This window comes from Neoarius graeffei, chromosome 1 (assembly GCF_027579695.1).
Source record: "Neoarius graeffei isolate fNeoGra1 chromosome 1, fNeoGra1.pri, whole genome shotgun sequence".
Taxonomy (NCBI): Eukaryota; Metazoa; Chordata; class Actinopteri; order Siluriformes; family Ariidae; genus Neoarius; species Neoarius graeffei.
In genome coordinates, this window is record NC_083569.1 from 118,975,091 (window position 1) to 118,990,759 (window position 15,669).

The window sequence follows — 15,669 nt, forward strand, 5'->3', positions numbered from 1 at the left end:
TTACTAATTATATTAATTTTATTATAGGAGTGTGCTGGAGAAATGTGGTCAAATAATAATCTCAGTGTTGACACAACGATTAAACCTCTCTAGGTTATCAGGGAGATTCTGTTCTGTGTCTCCATGTTTCACTTGTTTCCCATCATCAGATAGGATGAGTTCAGGATGAGCTGTATCAGGATCCAGAGTCACATCCACTGAGAGACAGAAACACAGTGAACATCAGTTTTATCATTGCACAGTGTGGAACAGTGAAGAATTATATATTTACTCATGTGATCAATAAGAGCTCACAAACCTGAATTCTCTTCAGGTCTGTTTGGAAAATAATTTTGGACAACATTATTTGCTGTTACAGTTTTATTTGGTGAGATTAGATGCTTGATTATTATAAACTACAAGCAGAAACATTGTGATTAAAAAAAAAAAAGGCTTCTGTTATCAGGATTTTATACATTTCTGCAACAATCTTCTGTTACACCTCATTCTACACCCAAACAATATGTACTCATGGGTAAATACTGAGCAGTCTCTTCAATCTTCTTTTCAACCTTTTCCTGAAGCTGAGACAGAGCTCTCCTCAGAGTCTCCTCACTCAGATGAGGGTTAATTGTGACGTCAGTCCAGTCCTGGGTGTGTGGAGGGCAGCACAGTGACGGGTAAATCTACAGTACAGCAGGAGAGAGGAGAAATCCCTCAGCATGGGGACTGCTGTCCTGTCATGTGCTGCATTGCTATTGAGAAACAGAGGGACTCTGACCTGTAGGAGGTGGAGGTGATCCTCAGTGTGTGAGAGCTGCTCCAGCTCAGTGTTTCTCCTCTTTAGCTCAGTGATTTCCTGCTCCAGCTCTTTAATGAACTCTTCAGCCTGCATCTCTGCTGCTTTCTGCTTCTCCTCCATCACCTTAAGCAGCTCAGCCTGACTTCTCTCAATGCAGCACATCAGAGCACTGAAGACCTTCACACTGTCTGCTTTCTCCTTCTCTCTGTTTTTCTAACAGGAGACAAATTGAGAAATTATTTTATTTCATGTGATTAGATCATTATTCTCTGAATGCATTTTTATAAAGGAGCTATTTTGTAGGTTAGTTAAGAGACTGACTTTATTGAGTTCTACAGAGTGTCTGATTTCCTCAACCTTCTTCAGTCACTTCTGGATCATCTACTGAACTCCTGCTTGTGTCTTTCCCAACTTAGTCTGAGAGAAAGATACATCATATATAAAGTGTCATAAAAAAATAAAGGTCATATTTGTGTTAAATATGCATCAAAACTTTTCAGTCCCTCACCTTCTTCTCTTCACTCTCTTCCTCTATAGGAACAGTGTTATGAGGTCTATGCTCTCCCTCAGTATAGAACTGACACATGTCTGGTCATCTCTACAGAACCGCTCCAGGGGTCTCTCATGTTTCTGGCAGATGTAGTCCTCCAGGTTCTCCACAGGATCCATCAGTTTGTGCTTCATGAGTTTAAGATTAGTTTTATGAGGCATCAGATGAGTGTTACAGAAAGAAACCCCACAGTGCAGACAGGACTTTAGAGCCTCCAGGTTTTCCTCAGTGCAGGAGTCACACAGACCTTCTTAGTCTTAGCAGGAACCTGGTCTGCAGCGCTGCTGGATTTCACCTGAACTGACTTCTTAAATGGAGCAGTCAGTCCAGAGATGAACGTATTCACACATAGTTCTGGTCGTTTAGGGAATTCCTCCTTACACATTGGACACTGGCAGTGTGAACTGCTGTCCCAGAACTCATTGAGACAGATCATACAGAAGTTGTGTCCACATGGAGTAGAGACTGGATTAGTGAACACATCCAGACAGATGGAGCACTGGAGCTGATCTTCACTCAGGACACTGCTGGAGGAAACCATGGCTGACACAGGAGACATGATGAGAGTGGACTTTGACAACAGAAAACTTTACACATTGCAATCCTTATGCACTTAATTACCAAGAATCTACGACCCGACTGTTACTGTAGTACTTTGTATGAGTATGTGAGCGAGTAGTAAGGACAATTTGGACGTACTCCACTGCCGTCTTTCCTGACCTTTGACCCATATATGCACAGATGACAAATACACACTTATGCCACAAAAATTTAAATATATTTTTCTGCCACAGAAGAATTGTTGAAACTGTTCCTAATTCTTACATTTGTACGTCACTAGAGTCACCCCTTGCATGCTGAAATAGCCAGCTTCGCTTCGGTCCAACATCTTTATTTTCCCAGGGGAATTCTGCTTCTTCATTTATTAGGGCCCATGATGACTTATGTGATCAAGTAATATCGTATGTTTGCACACAACAGATGTTGCAGATCATCCGGGTCCCTTTGATGACTATTAAATCCTTACAGAGTATTTGGACTCCCTGCACTCTGAGAAAGAAGGTGTAGAAAAATGACACAATGTGTAGTACTCCAGTTTACATATTTTGTGTCAGTATGTCAACTGTTTGACACATAGCTATGTGCAGTATGTTTAAAACACAACCTGTGAATCTGTTCATAGCTTTCAATACAACGTGTTGACATTATGTGATTTGCGTAATGTGATTTCCTTTACACAGCACATCATGTGTTCATATTACACATCTTCATGTTCACCTTCCTGATACATTTACTGTTTTACATTCACTAACACAGGCAATGTGACAAACTTAACCAAAAAAAAATATCCCCATTTCATTTAAATCAGCAAATACATTTTGATGAAAATCAGATTTTCTTATGGACTTGTGTCTGAAGTTCGTTGTTGAGATTTCAAATGAAAATTATCAGCTTTCATTGGCCAGGCTGAAGACAAAGTTGTCTGTGATTGGTTGGTGCAATCGTAACCCACACCCCTTGTAATTTTGGAGTATAAGGCACTGAGCTCTATATAAAATCTGGAGACCTCATAGGCTCGTCAGAGTGAAGCCAGCTGGCCGCCATCTTACAACTCCCATCATGGAGCGGAACTGTCATTTAGACTACTGGAAGCTACACAAAATTGGACGAGTTAAGCTAGTATCTCACTGGGCTGCGACAGTTTGCGACAAATTGCGAACGTCATTTGCGAGAGAGTTTCAAAAGTGTCTTGAAACATTCGCGGGGCTTCTCAATTTCCTCGCATGAGTCGCAACGTGTCGCTCCTTGGTCGCTGAAATTTTGAACATGTTCAAAAAATTCATGCGACAAAATTTCTCTCAAAATAGCCGCAAATATGTCGCTGGTGTCGCAAAGCCGTCGCGAGCCCTTCTCAAGTCAGTTTCCATGAGGCTTCCTCTACTTTCCTGCCTGCCAAGGGAAAGCCAGGCTGCGACAGTCTGCGACTAGTTGGAGACACAACAATTGCGGTAAAATTATGCGAATATCAATTCAGTGTGATTCCAAGTGAAAATTGTCGCTAATTCGCATATTTTATCACAATTGTTTTGTCTTCAATGAGTCGCAGGCTGTCGCAGCCCAGTGAGATACTGGCTTTATTTATGTAGTTGGTGAGAAAAATTAGAAGAAAAATGCTTACATGTGCAGCAGTGAACTGTACAAATCGTCAGGTCAAAGGTTGTGGACAGACATTTCACCTGTGAGTATTGATAGCTAGTGTGTGATCATTTTTACACATGTGTGCACAGCGCCATTTGCATGGACCCCCCCATAGCAAGAACAACAACAAAAAAATCTGTCTCATCATCTTGTCTGTTTTTGTTGAAAATCTGACACTGATATCTGGAATGAACACTGTGAATAAAAGTTGCACATTGTTAGCCAAATTATATTTCTCACTGCATTTGTTCACCACATTAAAGGCTACCCCATTTGCTAAACACTGTGTGGTCTTAAAAAGAAAAAGCATCAAAACTGAATCATTTTTGTGTCTAAAATGACAGTGAATTATGTGGCCAATAAATACTGTTAAGACATGGCTGTGAGAATTAAGTGAAAATGGCAAATAACATGAGAAAATAATCCTGTTTCAACACCTGTCCTAAATAGAAAGGAAGTATTGTACAGTGTTGATATAATAATTAAAGTGTGTATATATATATATATATATATATATATATATATATATATATATATATATATATATATATATAAAGGAAGAAGAAATATATGAAAGCGAAAGGTACACTATACAGTGGTATGCAAATGTTTGGGCACCCCTGGTCAGAATTGCTGTTACTGTGAACAGTTAAGCAAGTTGAAGATGAAATGATCTCCAAAAGGCATAAAGTTAAAGATGCCTCATTCCTTTTATATTTTAAGCAAAAACTTTTTTTTTTATTTTCATCTTATACATTTTCAAAATGACAAAAAAGGAAAAGGGCCCGAAGCAAAAGTTTGGGCACCCTGCATGGTCAGTACTTAGTAACACCCCCTCTGGCAAGTATCACAGCTTGTAAACACTTTTTATAGCCGGCTAATAATCTTTCAGTTCTTACCTGGGGGATTTTCACACATTTTGTCCTTGCAAAAGGCTTCCAGTTCTACAAGTTTCTTGGGCTGTCTTGCATGCACTGCTCTTTTGAGATCTATCCACAGATTTTCAATGATGTTTAGGGCCAGGGCAAAACCTTCAGCTTGGGCCTCTTGAGGGATTCCATTGCAGATTTTGAGGTGTGTTTTGGATCATCGTCTTATTGTAGGACCCGTCCTCTTTTTAACTTCAACTTTTTTACAGATGGTGTGATGTTTGCTTCCAGAATTTGCCAGTATTTATTCGAATCCATGCTTCCCTCGACCAATGAAATGTGCCCTGTGCCACTGGCTGCAACACAACCCCAAAGCATGATCGATCCACACCCATGCTTCAGAGTCGGAGAGGTGTTCTTTTCCTGGAATTTGGCACCCTTTTTTCTCCAAACATACCTTTACACATTGTGGCCAAAAAGTTCTATTTTGATTTCATCAGTCCACAGGACTTGTTTCCAAAATGCATCAGGCTTGCTTAGATGTTCATTTGCAAACTTCAGACGCTGAATTTTGTGGCTCGGATGCAGGAACAGTTTTCTTCTGATGAATCTTCCATGAAGGTCATATTTGTTCAGGTGTCGCTGCATAGTCCCAGCTAGCATGTATATAGTGGACCACTGGTGGCTTTTGGACGGCAAGCCGTCGGTGGTATGCCAGCCGTGGTCCGAAGTCGGGCCGCTGGCTAGCACAAATCACAGCTCGGGGCGTGAGTGGCTTTTGGTTGGCGCCCCGCGATGGTGCGCGAGGATTCGAATCCACTGCGCAAGACAGTGGCGGCTCGCCATCCTTGGACCGCTGAAGGACCGCTACCCATAGACGACAACGGACGGAAGAACCAGCCACAACTTAATAGGACTAGGTAAGTACACCATCTTCTTATCTCTTCTAAAATTATCATATACAAAAACTATAGTAAACGTAATGCTAGCCTACACTTCAAAACTTCGTGAACTGTTGTGGTATGACATTTCTGACAGCAAGACAGAGACAAACTCATTCATTAGGACTCGTTCAGAAAACGGACATGATGGCTTACCATAGTTTGACATAATTAGCCAACGAAGGATAAATAAAGTAGCCTACATATCACCCTAGTATATGCACCTGGGGTGAAGTGTTTTTATTCACATATGAGAAAGGGGGGAAATTACTTTGGCTATCCGAAAGTGTACTCGCCTGTATTAAGACACCCTCTGCCCCTTGGCTGTGCCTAGAAATTCTGTCCACGAAACTTTACTTAATTACACTAAACTTCACCTCAATAATGGTAACCTCTACCTCAGTAACTCTCCTTTACCTCAGTAAGGCTAAACTTTACCTCATTATTGCTAACCTTTATGAAATAACACTTTTTTTGCCTCAGTAACACTAACATTTACCTCAGTAATGCTGTGTTATCTTAATGCTAACTTTTATTTAATAACACTAATTTTTACCTCAGTAACACTAACCTTTACTCAATAACACCAACATTTACCTCAGTAATGCTAAGTGTTATCTTAATAATGCTAACCTTTATTTAATAACACTAATTTTTACCTCAGTAACACTAACCTTTACTCAATAACACCAACATTTACCTCAGTAATGCTTAATAATGCTAACCTTTATTTAATAACACTAACTTTTACCTCAGTAACACTAACCTTTACTCAATAACACCAACATTTACCTCAGTAATGCTAAGTGTTATCTTAATAATGCTAACCTTTATTTAATAACACTAACTTTTACCTCAGTAACACTAACCTTTACTCAATAACACCAACATTTACCTCAGTAATGCTAAGTGTTATCTTAATAATGCTAACCTTTATTTAATAACACTAATTTTTACCTCAGTAACACTAACCTTTACTCAATAACACCAACATTTACCTCAGTAACGCTAATCTCTAATTTATTAACACTAAACTTACTAATTCTTCATTACCCTAACTGACAATCAGTTTTGCATGTAGATTGATGTAGCCTTTGCTAGGCAAACCTGTCCGACTTTTTAAAAATGAAGGCAACTTTATTGGTTAATAGATGACAGATGGGGTTTAACATTTGTCCTGTGACAAAAAAAAAAGTTTCAGGTCAGCACAGCAACTTTCCTCGCCTTGGCTGTCCATGGTTGTTAGCCTAGCTATCATAGCTATCGCCCCGATATTGTTTTGTTTCTGGAGTTCATGTCTGCATCCGCTGGTGTTTTGAGGCAGCTACTGCAACTGATGTGTAGACAACATCGGGGTTCCCGCGGGGTCTTAAAAACCCTTAAAACATTGAATTGAAGCGTTTGGAAATGATACAAATGCCAGCCAGTGTCAGTGTATTGCCAGCAGTGATTTGTTCTACAGGCTACTAGACGTGAACGAGTATAAAATTATAAAGAAGGAAGAACAGGACTAGGCATGTAAACCTGTTCACTTTACCACAGAAATTTTAAGGAATAATAGGGCTGTGACTTTACTCACTCCTTACACCAACTCTTCTTCAATGTCGTGCACCGAAATATCACAGTATCACAGTATCAATATTTCAGGTAGGCCTTCTTCTACCAGCAGTTATGCAGTAAGCTGTAACCAAAACACGACATATGTATTTGACAGAATTTAAAATATACGCCACTCAACATGATCCCAAATGCTGATTCACATATTTAATGTTTATGAACGTAGTAAAAAGAAACGTATAAAAAACATTTTGTGAACCTAGGTGATGAGAGAGAGAGAGAGAGAGAGTGTGTGAGAGAGAGAGAGAGAGAGAGAGAGAATGTTGATGCAGCTTTGTAATAAGACAGATGGTGATATGTTGTCTCTTTTCCCTTTACAGGTCACCAAGAGTACAAGTCTGTAAGGTAATTTGGGGTAATTTAAGGTAATAGGCAACACTTGTGGCGCAATGTCTAGTTACTGGAGTAAGAGAAGAAGGATTGCTAAAGGCGTTGAATCAGACTTACTGAGTATAGGCCTAACTTCTTCAGCAGAGTGTGGGGGGGAAGGGGTGTCATATGAAGTGACTGAGGTCCAATTTACTCATGGGGGCAGTGGGGTAGAACCCCTACCAGGACATAGTGCCCATTCAGGACAGAGCAGTGGTGGAGTTAGTGAGCAGGTCCATTCAGGACAGAGCAGTGGTGGAGTGAGTGAGCAGGTCCATTCAGGACAGAGCAGTGGTGGAGTGAGTGAGCAGGTCCATTCAGGACAGAGCAGTGGTGGAGTGAGTGAGGATGAACAGTCCAGTGAACATGCACATGACAGTGATGGCAGTGAGGAAATCTGTTCTTCAGGCGAAGACACACGAAGTCACCTTGCTCAATGGGCAGTTAGGAGAAGGATAAGCCATGCTGCTTTGGCAGATTTATTATCTTTTCTCTCTGGAAAATTGCATGGCTTGCCAAAAAATCCTAGAACGTTACTAAAAACAAAAACCACGTATCATGTTAAAAATATTTCAGGCGGTAGCTACCATCATTTTGGCTTCGATCATGGCATTTCCTCTCATCTTGCTAACAAAAAAACTCCTTTGACTTGCCCGTCTTTAACAATCCAAGTGAACATAGATGGCCTGCCCCTCTATAAAAGCTCAAATGCACAGTTCTGGCCTATTTTAGGGCTCATTGAGTGTTTTGAGAATCGGGTACAGACAAACAGGGAGCCATTTGTTATCGGGATCTACTTTGGAAATCAGAAACCTACAACACTAGAGTTTCTAGATGAGTTTGTCAGTGACGCACGTGTTCTTGAGAGAGATGGCTTTTTTTACCAGGGTGCTTCTATCGCTATAGCATTGTCAGCAGTGGTCTGTGACGCGCCTGCACGGGCATTTATCCGAAGGTCAAAGGGACACACTGGGTTCTACAGTTGTCACAAATGCCATCAAAAGGGAGTGACATACCAAGGAAGAATGACCTTTCCACAATCAGATGCACCACCTAGACTGGACAGCGAAACATTTGATGAGTTTAGTGATGAGCAGCATTTCACAGGATTTAGTCCATTCAATCTTTTGTCAGTTGGAATAGTCACACAGTTTCCTCATGACTATATGCATGTGGTGTGCTTAGGGGTAGTGCGGAAACTGTTATACTTCTGGATGAGGAAGCCATTGCACACTCGAGTAGGTACAGCTGTCGTGCAGGAGGTGTCAACTACGCTTTTGGGTTATCGCTCATATTTCCCCATTGAATTCAACCGGAAGCCCCGAACTCTTACTGATTTTGAGAGGTGGAAAGCTACTGAGCTTCGCTCATTCCTGCTATACACTGGGCCAGCTTGCTTAAAGGGCAGAGTACCAGCAGCAATTTACAACAACTTCATGTTGCTGTCTGTGGCCATGACTATTTTACTTAGTGTATCTTTAGTGGGAGATTATGCTGACTATGCACACAGTCTACTCTTGGCATTTGTGAAACACTGCAACCAACTGTATGGTAGGGAGTACATTGGGTACAATATGCATGCCTTACTCCACCTCAGTGAGGAAACAAAGACATATGGAGCATTAGACAACATATCCTGCTTCCCTTTCGAAAATTTCCTCGGCCAGCTAAAAACAACGATCCGGAAACCCAACAAGCCCCTAGAGCAGGTCATTCGTCGCTTGTCTGAAAAAAGGTTTAAGTCCAGTGAGTGTCTAAGTATCGAGTCAGGCCTAACAATGGAACATTACAGTGGCCCTGTACCACCGCATCTTACTGCCATAAAACAATTTAAAAGAATGCATGTTCAGAGGGTCATCATTCAGGTCTCAACAAGTGACAGTTGTGTGGAGTTAGCGGGGGGAAGGATAGTGGTCATCGAAAACATCATAGTTGACAACAAGGCAGAAGTGCACATAGTGTTTAGGTCCTTCTCAAAGCTCTGCAACCTCTTTGACTACCCACTCGAGTCATCTGAAGTTGGCATCTACCATCTGTCTGCCCTGACACCTCAACTGCATCACACTCTAGCTGCACACATAGAGAGAAAATATGTCCTCCTTCCAGTTAAGGATGGCTTTGCTGGGCTACCAATGTTGCATCAGTAGGATTGCTGTTTTTTATGTTGGTGTAAGTGTTCAAATCACAATTTTGTTCAGGTGATATATTCAGGTTTCCCATCTCATTTAGGAAATGCTGTAGCTGTAGGAATTGATTATTAAGATGCCTTGGCAAGCCCACTTAAGTGTAACTATTTCTTCTTTCCACAGAAATGTATGTAGTCGTTTCCTTCCCCGCGGAGGGCTTGTTTTTTGTGGTGCCTGTTTCATGGCTCATAGAAGATAAATGTTACTGGCCTCCCTTTAAAACGCTGGACAAGGTAAAAAAGGCTGCCCTACAAAATGAAACCCCTGACCCCAACTGTTGGACACTTCATCCAGTTGAGGTGCTTAAAGTTAAAGGTAGGCTCGGTTGTATATTTAAATATCATAATGCAGCATTTTGATTTGGGAGAAAAGGAGACAATTCAACTATTTGAATTTTGCTTGTTTGCTATTGTTGTTTTTTTTTATGTAGACACATACGAAAAGGCCCACGGCCACTACCTTAAAGCAAAAAGAGGAGAGAAGCTGGAGACAGATGAGGAGACCATGAAAAGAAAAAGAAAGTAAGATAATATTTGCATCATACTAGTCACTAATATATAAACGGAGGTAGATTGACTGAATTACATAGGCAGCATGTGATCTAGACAGGTTTGACACAATCTACCAAATAACTACTGAATTACTCACAAATATATCAAAATATGCATAAATACTAAGTCAACTCAATCAATACAACAATATTTAATTACTTTGGTCATTTATGCAAAGAAATACTGGATTCGCTTAGATGAGGTAACAAACTTCTCAAAGTGAGGTGAAGCTGAATCATGGCATCTGAGTAAGTAACCAACATGCAGGAGCCTCCTGTTCGATGTTCTACATTGACCTACATTGCTTGGCAGACATGAGGTCATATCCTGAAACTAGAAATATCAACATAAGGGTTCTTCAAGGTGAACTAAGGAAGTGGACTATATAAGCCAGACTACTTGTCTGGTTTATATAGCCTTTTCTATATTTTTAACTAACCATAAATATTATTTGTACCAATGATATTGCCCTCAGTGTCACATTCTTTAACATTTTGTAACTTGTGTAATCTCTAGGCCAAACATGAAATTCATCCAATCCAGTGATGAAGAAGATGACCGTCCCTATTTCCCTCCGGCTCCAAAAATTCGGCGACTGCCAGAGAAAATTTCTGTACCAAATTCAGGTTAGTGATATCTCTGAAAAGAAATTCATTTTTCTTTTTTCATGGTCTCTGTTACTTTTCATTTTGTGTTGCCTTACATTTCATGCACCCACATTTGACACAGGCCTTCTGCATATCTTCCTTTGTTTATTTTTTATGTTGCATTTGGACAAAAGTGTCAGTTAAGTATAATGTCATACCATTGCATTAAGTGTAATCATAGCATTGTATCATCTCACTAAACACGCCTTTTCATTTCCAATCTATTCAACAGAGTTTACCAGTCAGGCACCACAGGTCCCAACCACCACCACCCTGCCTCTACCACCACCACCACAACTCCCACCTCTACCACCACTACCGCAGCGCCCACCCAGCCATGAAGGTAAATGGGTCAATGTCATTGTCAATGTCATTTATTGTGCTCTGATATCAGGTGGTACAACCACTGCTAATGCTCATAAATTAATTAGTAATTGGTAATTAATGTACTGCAATGAATATGCTTCTTAGATAACCATTTAAGTCTTAATCTCTTTCAAACAGTGTACAGTCAATCACACAGAACCCCTTCAGTCACCAGGACCAGTACTTACCCTGCAGGTAATATTGGCCACTGTGTACTTAGTACCATGATTTGGTCTTCTAATTACCATGAATACTTGTATATCATGTGTCTTTTCACTCTGTTTGCAGTGTTGTCCAACCAAGCAGCCAGTCCCCCGTTGGAAACCTCACATCTTTTTCTGACATCCAGCCATGGAGGTATACACATAATACATTGGCTATTGAAAGTCTACACCCCTGTTCAAATGCCAGGTGTTCATGATGTAAAAAAAAATGACAAAAAGAAACTATTTAACGTCATGACAACCTGGCACTTGAACAGGGGTATGTAAACTCATATGTGTACTTTATAAGTTGCTTTGGGTTTGGACAAAAGTTGCAGTAATAATCAATAATAATCATTGCCGTAATAATCTCACTAAACACGCCTTTTCATTTCCAATCTGTTCAACAGAGTTTACCAGTCAGGCACCACAGCTCCCCACCACCACCACCCTGCCTCTACCACCACCATCACCTCTACCACCACTACCACAGCTTCCAACGATTTCACCTCTGCCAGCACCACCACAGCTTCCATCGAAGTCACCTCTTTTTCGAACATCCAGCCATGGAGGTAAATACATAATACAGTGCCTATTGAAAATGTACACACCCCTGTTCAAATGCCAGGTGTTCATGATGTAAAAAAATGACAAAAAAGACAAACTATTTTATGTCATGAACCTGGCATTTGAACAGGGGTATGTAAACTTATCATACCCACTGTACACTGCGTTCCAAATTATTATGCAAATGACATTTTTCACTGGTTTTCCTAAATAAATAACTAGATGACAAGTCATCATAATTTTCAAGTCATCAACCGTTAGAGTACAAAGCAAATATTTTTGAACGAACCTTCCAATGATAACGGTATTTTTTTAAAAATTGAAAAACTGAAAATGCACTGTTCCAAATTATTATGCAAAGCAGAGTTTCAAAAGATGTTGTTCTTGTAAAGAACTGAAAATGGCCATTTATGAAATTTGAAGCATTAGCAGGTGATAATTACTGGAATCAAAACCTAGTTCAATCAAAAAATCTTACAGTTCAAGTTGCATTACTGGATGTGTAGCTGATTCAGAGCGCACACAGGTTTGTGCAGATAAAGGCACATTAAGAAAGGTTCTTCCAGATAAATACATCAGAACAAGAGAGTAAATGATAAAATACTATTACAAAGCAACAAACAAGTCACTTTTGAAGCTGCGAGTTGGAAGGTTCGTTCAAAAACATTTGCTTTGTACTCTAACGGTTGATGACTTGGAAAATTATGATGACTTGTCATTTAGTTATTTATTTTGGAAAACCAGTGAAAAATGTCATTTGCATAATAATTTGGAACGCAGTGTATGTTACTTTGTTCATTTTCTATTTTATAAGTTGCTTTGGACAAAAGTATCAGTTAAGTATAATGCCATAACATTGCATTCAGTGTAATCATAGCATTGCACCATCTCACTATTTACTAACCACATTTCCAATCTGTTCAACAGAGTTTACCAGTCAGGCACAGCATCATCCATCAAATCAGCAAATCAGCATCCAGCAAGGTAGAACTGAATTATCATTCATCTGGCACCAATATTAAAGGAGAAGCAGACTAACCCCTTAAGATACAGCCCCTGTTATAAATTAGCTGAATAGCTGTTACCAGAATGGCAATGACCAAGTCGTAATGTATTACTAAAGGCCCTATGCACTGTCATAGTGGTACTATGGCAGTAAAGTTTTTCTCAGTGGCCATTACAGCGTCCTTTTGGTGGAATGGCGTGTGTTAAGGGGCTATGAAAGTTTTGTTTGTTTTTGTTTTGAGAAGGACACCATACATTCATCCTTGATTATGTCAATTTCAGTAACACCGATGTTGATGTTGTTTGAAAGCTGTGTAAATGGAAACTAAGTATCTGAATTACTACATCTATACTTATACCATTTCTAATCTGTTGTCTTTGATTCATAGATTTTTGCAGACTTGTTCTGCAGCACCTCCGGACGATTGAGGAGGAGGTTAAGGAGGTTAAGCAGCAGGTGGCTGCAAATACGGCCATTCTGCAGAAGCTAGGGGGTGCTGGTGTGGCAGACCTTTGCCTCGTCCAGGAAACCAACATGCCCCTCAGTAACCTGGAGGAACTGGAGGAGCTGGAGAGGCAGCTTGGGTCTGACATTGACCTGAAAAACCAACTGGTAAGTCTGGGTTTTAAAATGTTGCAATATGAATTTGAAGGCATACAAGTCTTAACCTGGCTCTCGTGATGAATGTTGCTCTGAGTTGCTCCACAAACATTTATCTGTAACTATGGCCGTAGTGCGCTTAGCCAAAGTTCCTGTCTTAAAATACCGTCTCTGGCTTAGCTCTCCAAATGTTTTATTAAAAATCCTTGCACATGATTGGAAAAAACACTTGTCTGACAATTAAAGCACTACTGTAACATTTCTGGAAATTAGTTCATTTTACACCTCTCCCTGAATTAAGTGATTTGTCGACAATGTTACATCTATGAAAGCCCTGCGAGCCGGATTGGTCAGGCTGCCTGGGTAAATCTGAAAATCCACCCAGATCCACGAGTAGCTCATAAAGCTGTGCGGAAACACACAGATCTGGCGAGAGCCAGGTGATCCCACTGATTGAGCATTGCTAAAATTGATCCCATTCCCAAGGGGAGCGATGTGTGCACAATAAATCATATATATGTTTCCAATTTTCAACATCATACCCACTGTATTTGAAGGTTACAGATGAACTATCAAACAGCTAAGATGTTTGACTGAATGTTATGCCATTGTAATTTTGGTCTTTGTATTCCAGGTGAACATACTTGCTGTTTTGGGGGGGAAAACCACCAAAGACGCGGTGAAGAGGATGTTGGGCCGTATTTTGAGGAAGTCCCTGGCGCTTCAAATAAATTGGACTGGTGCTGGAGGAAAGGTGGCGTTCAAGTCTTTACACCTGAAGAATGTGTTACACAGTAAGCTAAAAAAAAAACCTTTTTTTTTTACATTTTGAATCATTATTGTGAAGTATTTACAACCCCTGGCAAAAGCATTTTTTTCTTACTTGCTCCTTGTTTTACAACAGGAGCTGTTAGGAGAGTGGTGCACACAGCAACAGAAGAGGACCTGCAAAAAGAAGTTGCGAAGTACCTAAAGGGGGCAGCTGACCGAGAGGGAGGGAGAAAAGACAGGCAGAAAAAAGTGGGCAATGGGGAGATGGGGAATATTTGAACTAGTCATTTTATATTTATGTATTATATATTTATTATAAATTGTTCATATTTATTTATTTACTTACTTCAAACTGTAAAAACATAAAAAAAATATTGAACCTGGCTGATCTTTAAATGTGATGTTGTTAATTGTTATTTATTTGTTTGTTTATTTATTTATTTAAAACCGTAGACACATTGAAAAAACAAAAATGTATTGAACCTGGCTGGTCTTTAAATGTGATATTATAAATTATTAATTGTTATTTAGTTATTTATTTATTCATATAAAAACCGTTAACACATTAAAAATAAACAAAATGTATTGAACCTTATGTGTGGTCAGTCTGTGGGATAATATGTTTACATGTATACATTTATATTAATTTAGATCATAAATTGAATTCCATTTATATTCATTTTAATGCCTTGTTTGAATTATATGGCCATAATAAGGCTATTAAAAAAATGGTGGGTAACAATCGGTAAAAAGGCGGCCCTTTATCTGAAACCGCTTTTGAGCCGCCGGCGGACCGCCAAAGAACCGATGAGCAAAACGCCAGTGGGCCACTGGTGGGAGCCGCCGTTGGACCGACAACTCTGCCACTGGTGGGCCGCCAGTGGGCCACTGACCTATTGCTATCTGGGGTAGAACAGTGCACCACCACTCCAGGGTCTGCTAAATCTTTCTGAAGGTCTTTTGCAGTCAAACGGGTTTTTATTTGCCTTTCTAGCAATCCAACGAGCAGTTCTTTCAGAAAGTTTTCTTCATCTTCCAGACCTCACCTTGATCTCCACTGTTTCTGTTAACTGCCATTTCTTAATAACATTACAATCTGAGGAAACAGCTACCTGAAAACACTTTGCTACATTCTTGTAGCCTTCTCCTGCTTTGTGAGTATCAATTATTTTATTATTCAGAATGCAAGGGAGTTGCTTAGAGGAGCCCATGGCTGTTGATTTTAGGGACAGGTTTGAGGAGTCAGAGAATTTATACAGCTTTGAAATCTGCATCATCTGACCTTTCCTAATGAAGAATTTGAACAAGCCACAGCTCAATAAGCTAATTAAGGTCTGGAACCTTGGGAAAAGTTACCTGAGAACTGAAATGTATTGGGGTGCCCAAACTTTCGCATGGTGTTCCTTTTCTTTTTTCACTCTCCAATTGTACAAAACAAAAATAATA

At 40.0% G+C, this 15,669-nt stretch overlaps 2 protein-coding genes across 2 annotated transcripts in view; one reads left to right on the forward strand and one right to left on the reverse strand.

Annotated features, from left to right (window-relative positions):
- LOC132882584 (zinc-binding protein A33-like) overlaps positions 1-15,669 on the reverse strand; it is a 193,095-nt gene that overhangs the window by 59,390 nt on the left and 118,036 nt on the right. The gene's annotated exons all lie outside the window — the stretch shown is intronic.
- Positions 5,066-14,619, forward strand: LOC132882557 (zinc finger homeobox protein 3-like). The gene is made up of 13 exons (XM_060915652.1): positions 5,066-5,319; positions 7,278-7,302; positions 9,636-9,827; positions 9,943-10,033; positions 10,580-10,689; positions 10,943-11,053; positions 11,215-11,271; positions 11,365-11,433; positions 11,690-11,851; positions 12,774-12,830; positions 13,241-13,464; positions 14,087-14,246; positions 14,357-14,619. The coding sequence occupies exons 3-13, from the start codon at positions 9,638-9,640 to the stop codon at positions 14,500-14,502; spliced, it is 1,377 nt and encodes a 458-aa protein (XP_060771635.1). The 5' UTR covers positions 5,066-5,319; positions 7,278-7,302; positions 9,636-9,637; the 3' UTR covers positions 14,503-14,619.

What these genes read in the sequence shown, in the direction of transcription:
- LOC132882557 (XM_060915652.1), top strand. Translation starts at nt 9,638, where the DNA reads ATGTATGTAGTCGTTTCCTTCCCCGCGGAGGGCTTGTTTTTTGTGGTG. An exon ending in ACCATGAAAAGAAAAAGAAA is followed by an intron (nt 10,034 to 10,579) that starts GTAAGATAATAT and finishes TGTAATCTCTAG; the next exon opens with GCCAAACATGAAATTCATCC. An exon ending in TCTGACATCCAGCCATGGAG is followed by an intron (nt 11,434 to 11,689) that starts GTATACACATAA and finishes TCTGTTCAACAG; the next exon opens with AGTTTACCAGTCAGGCACCA.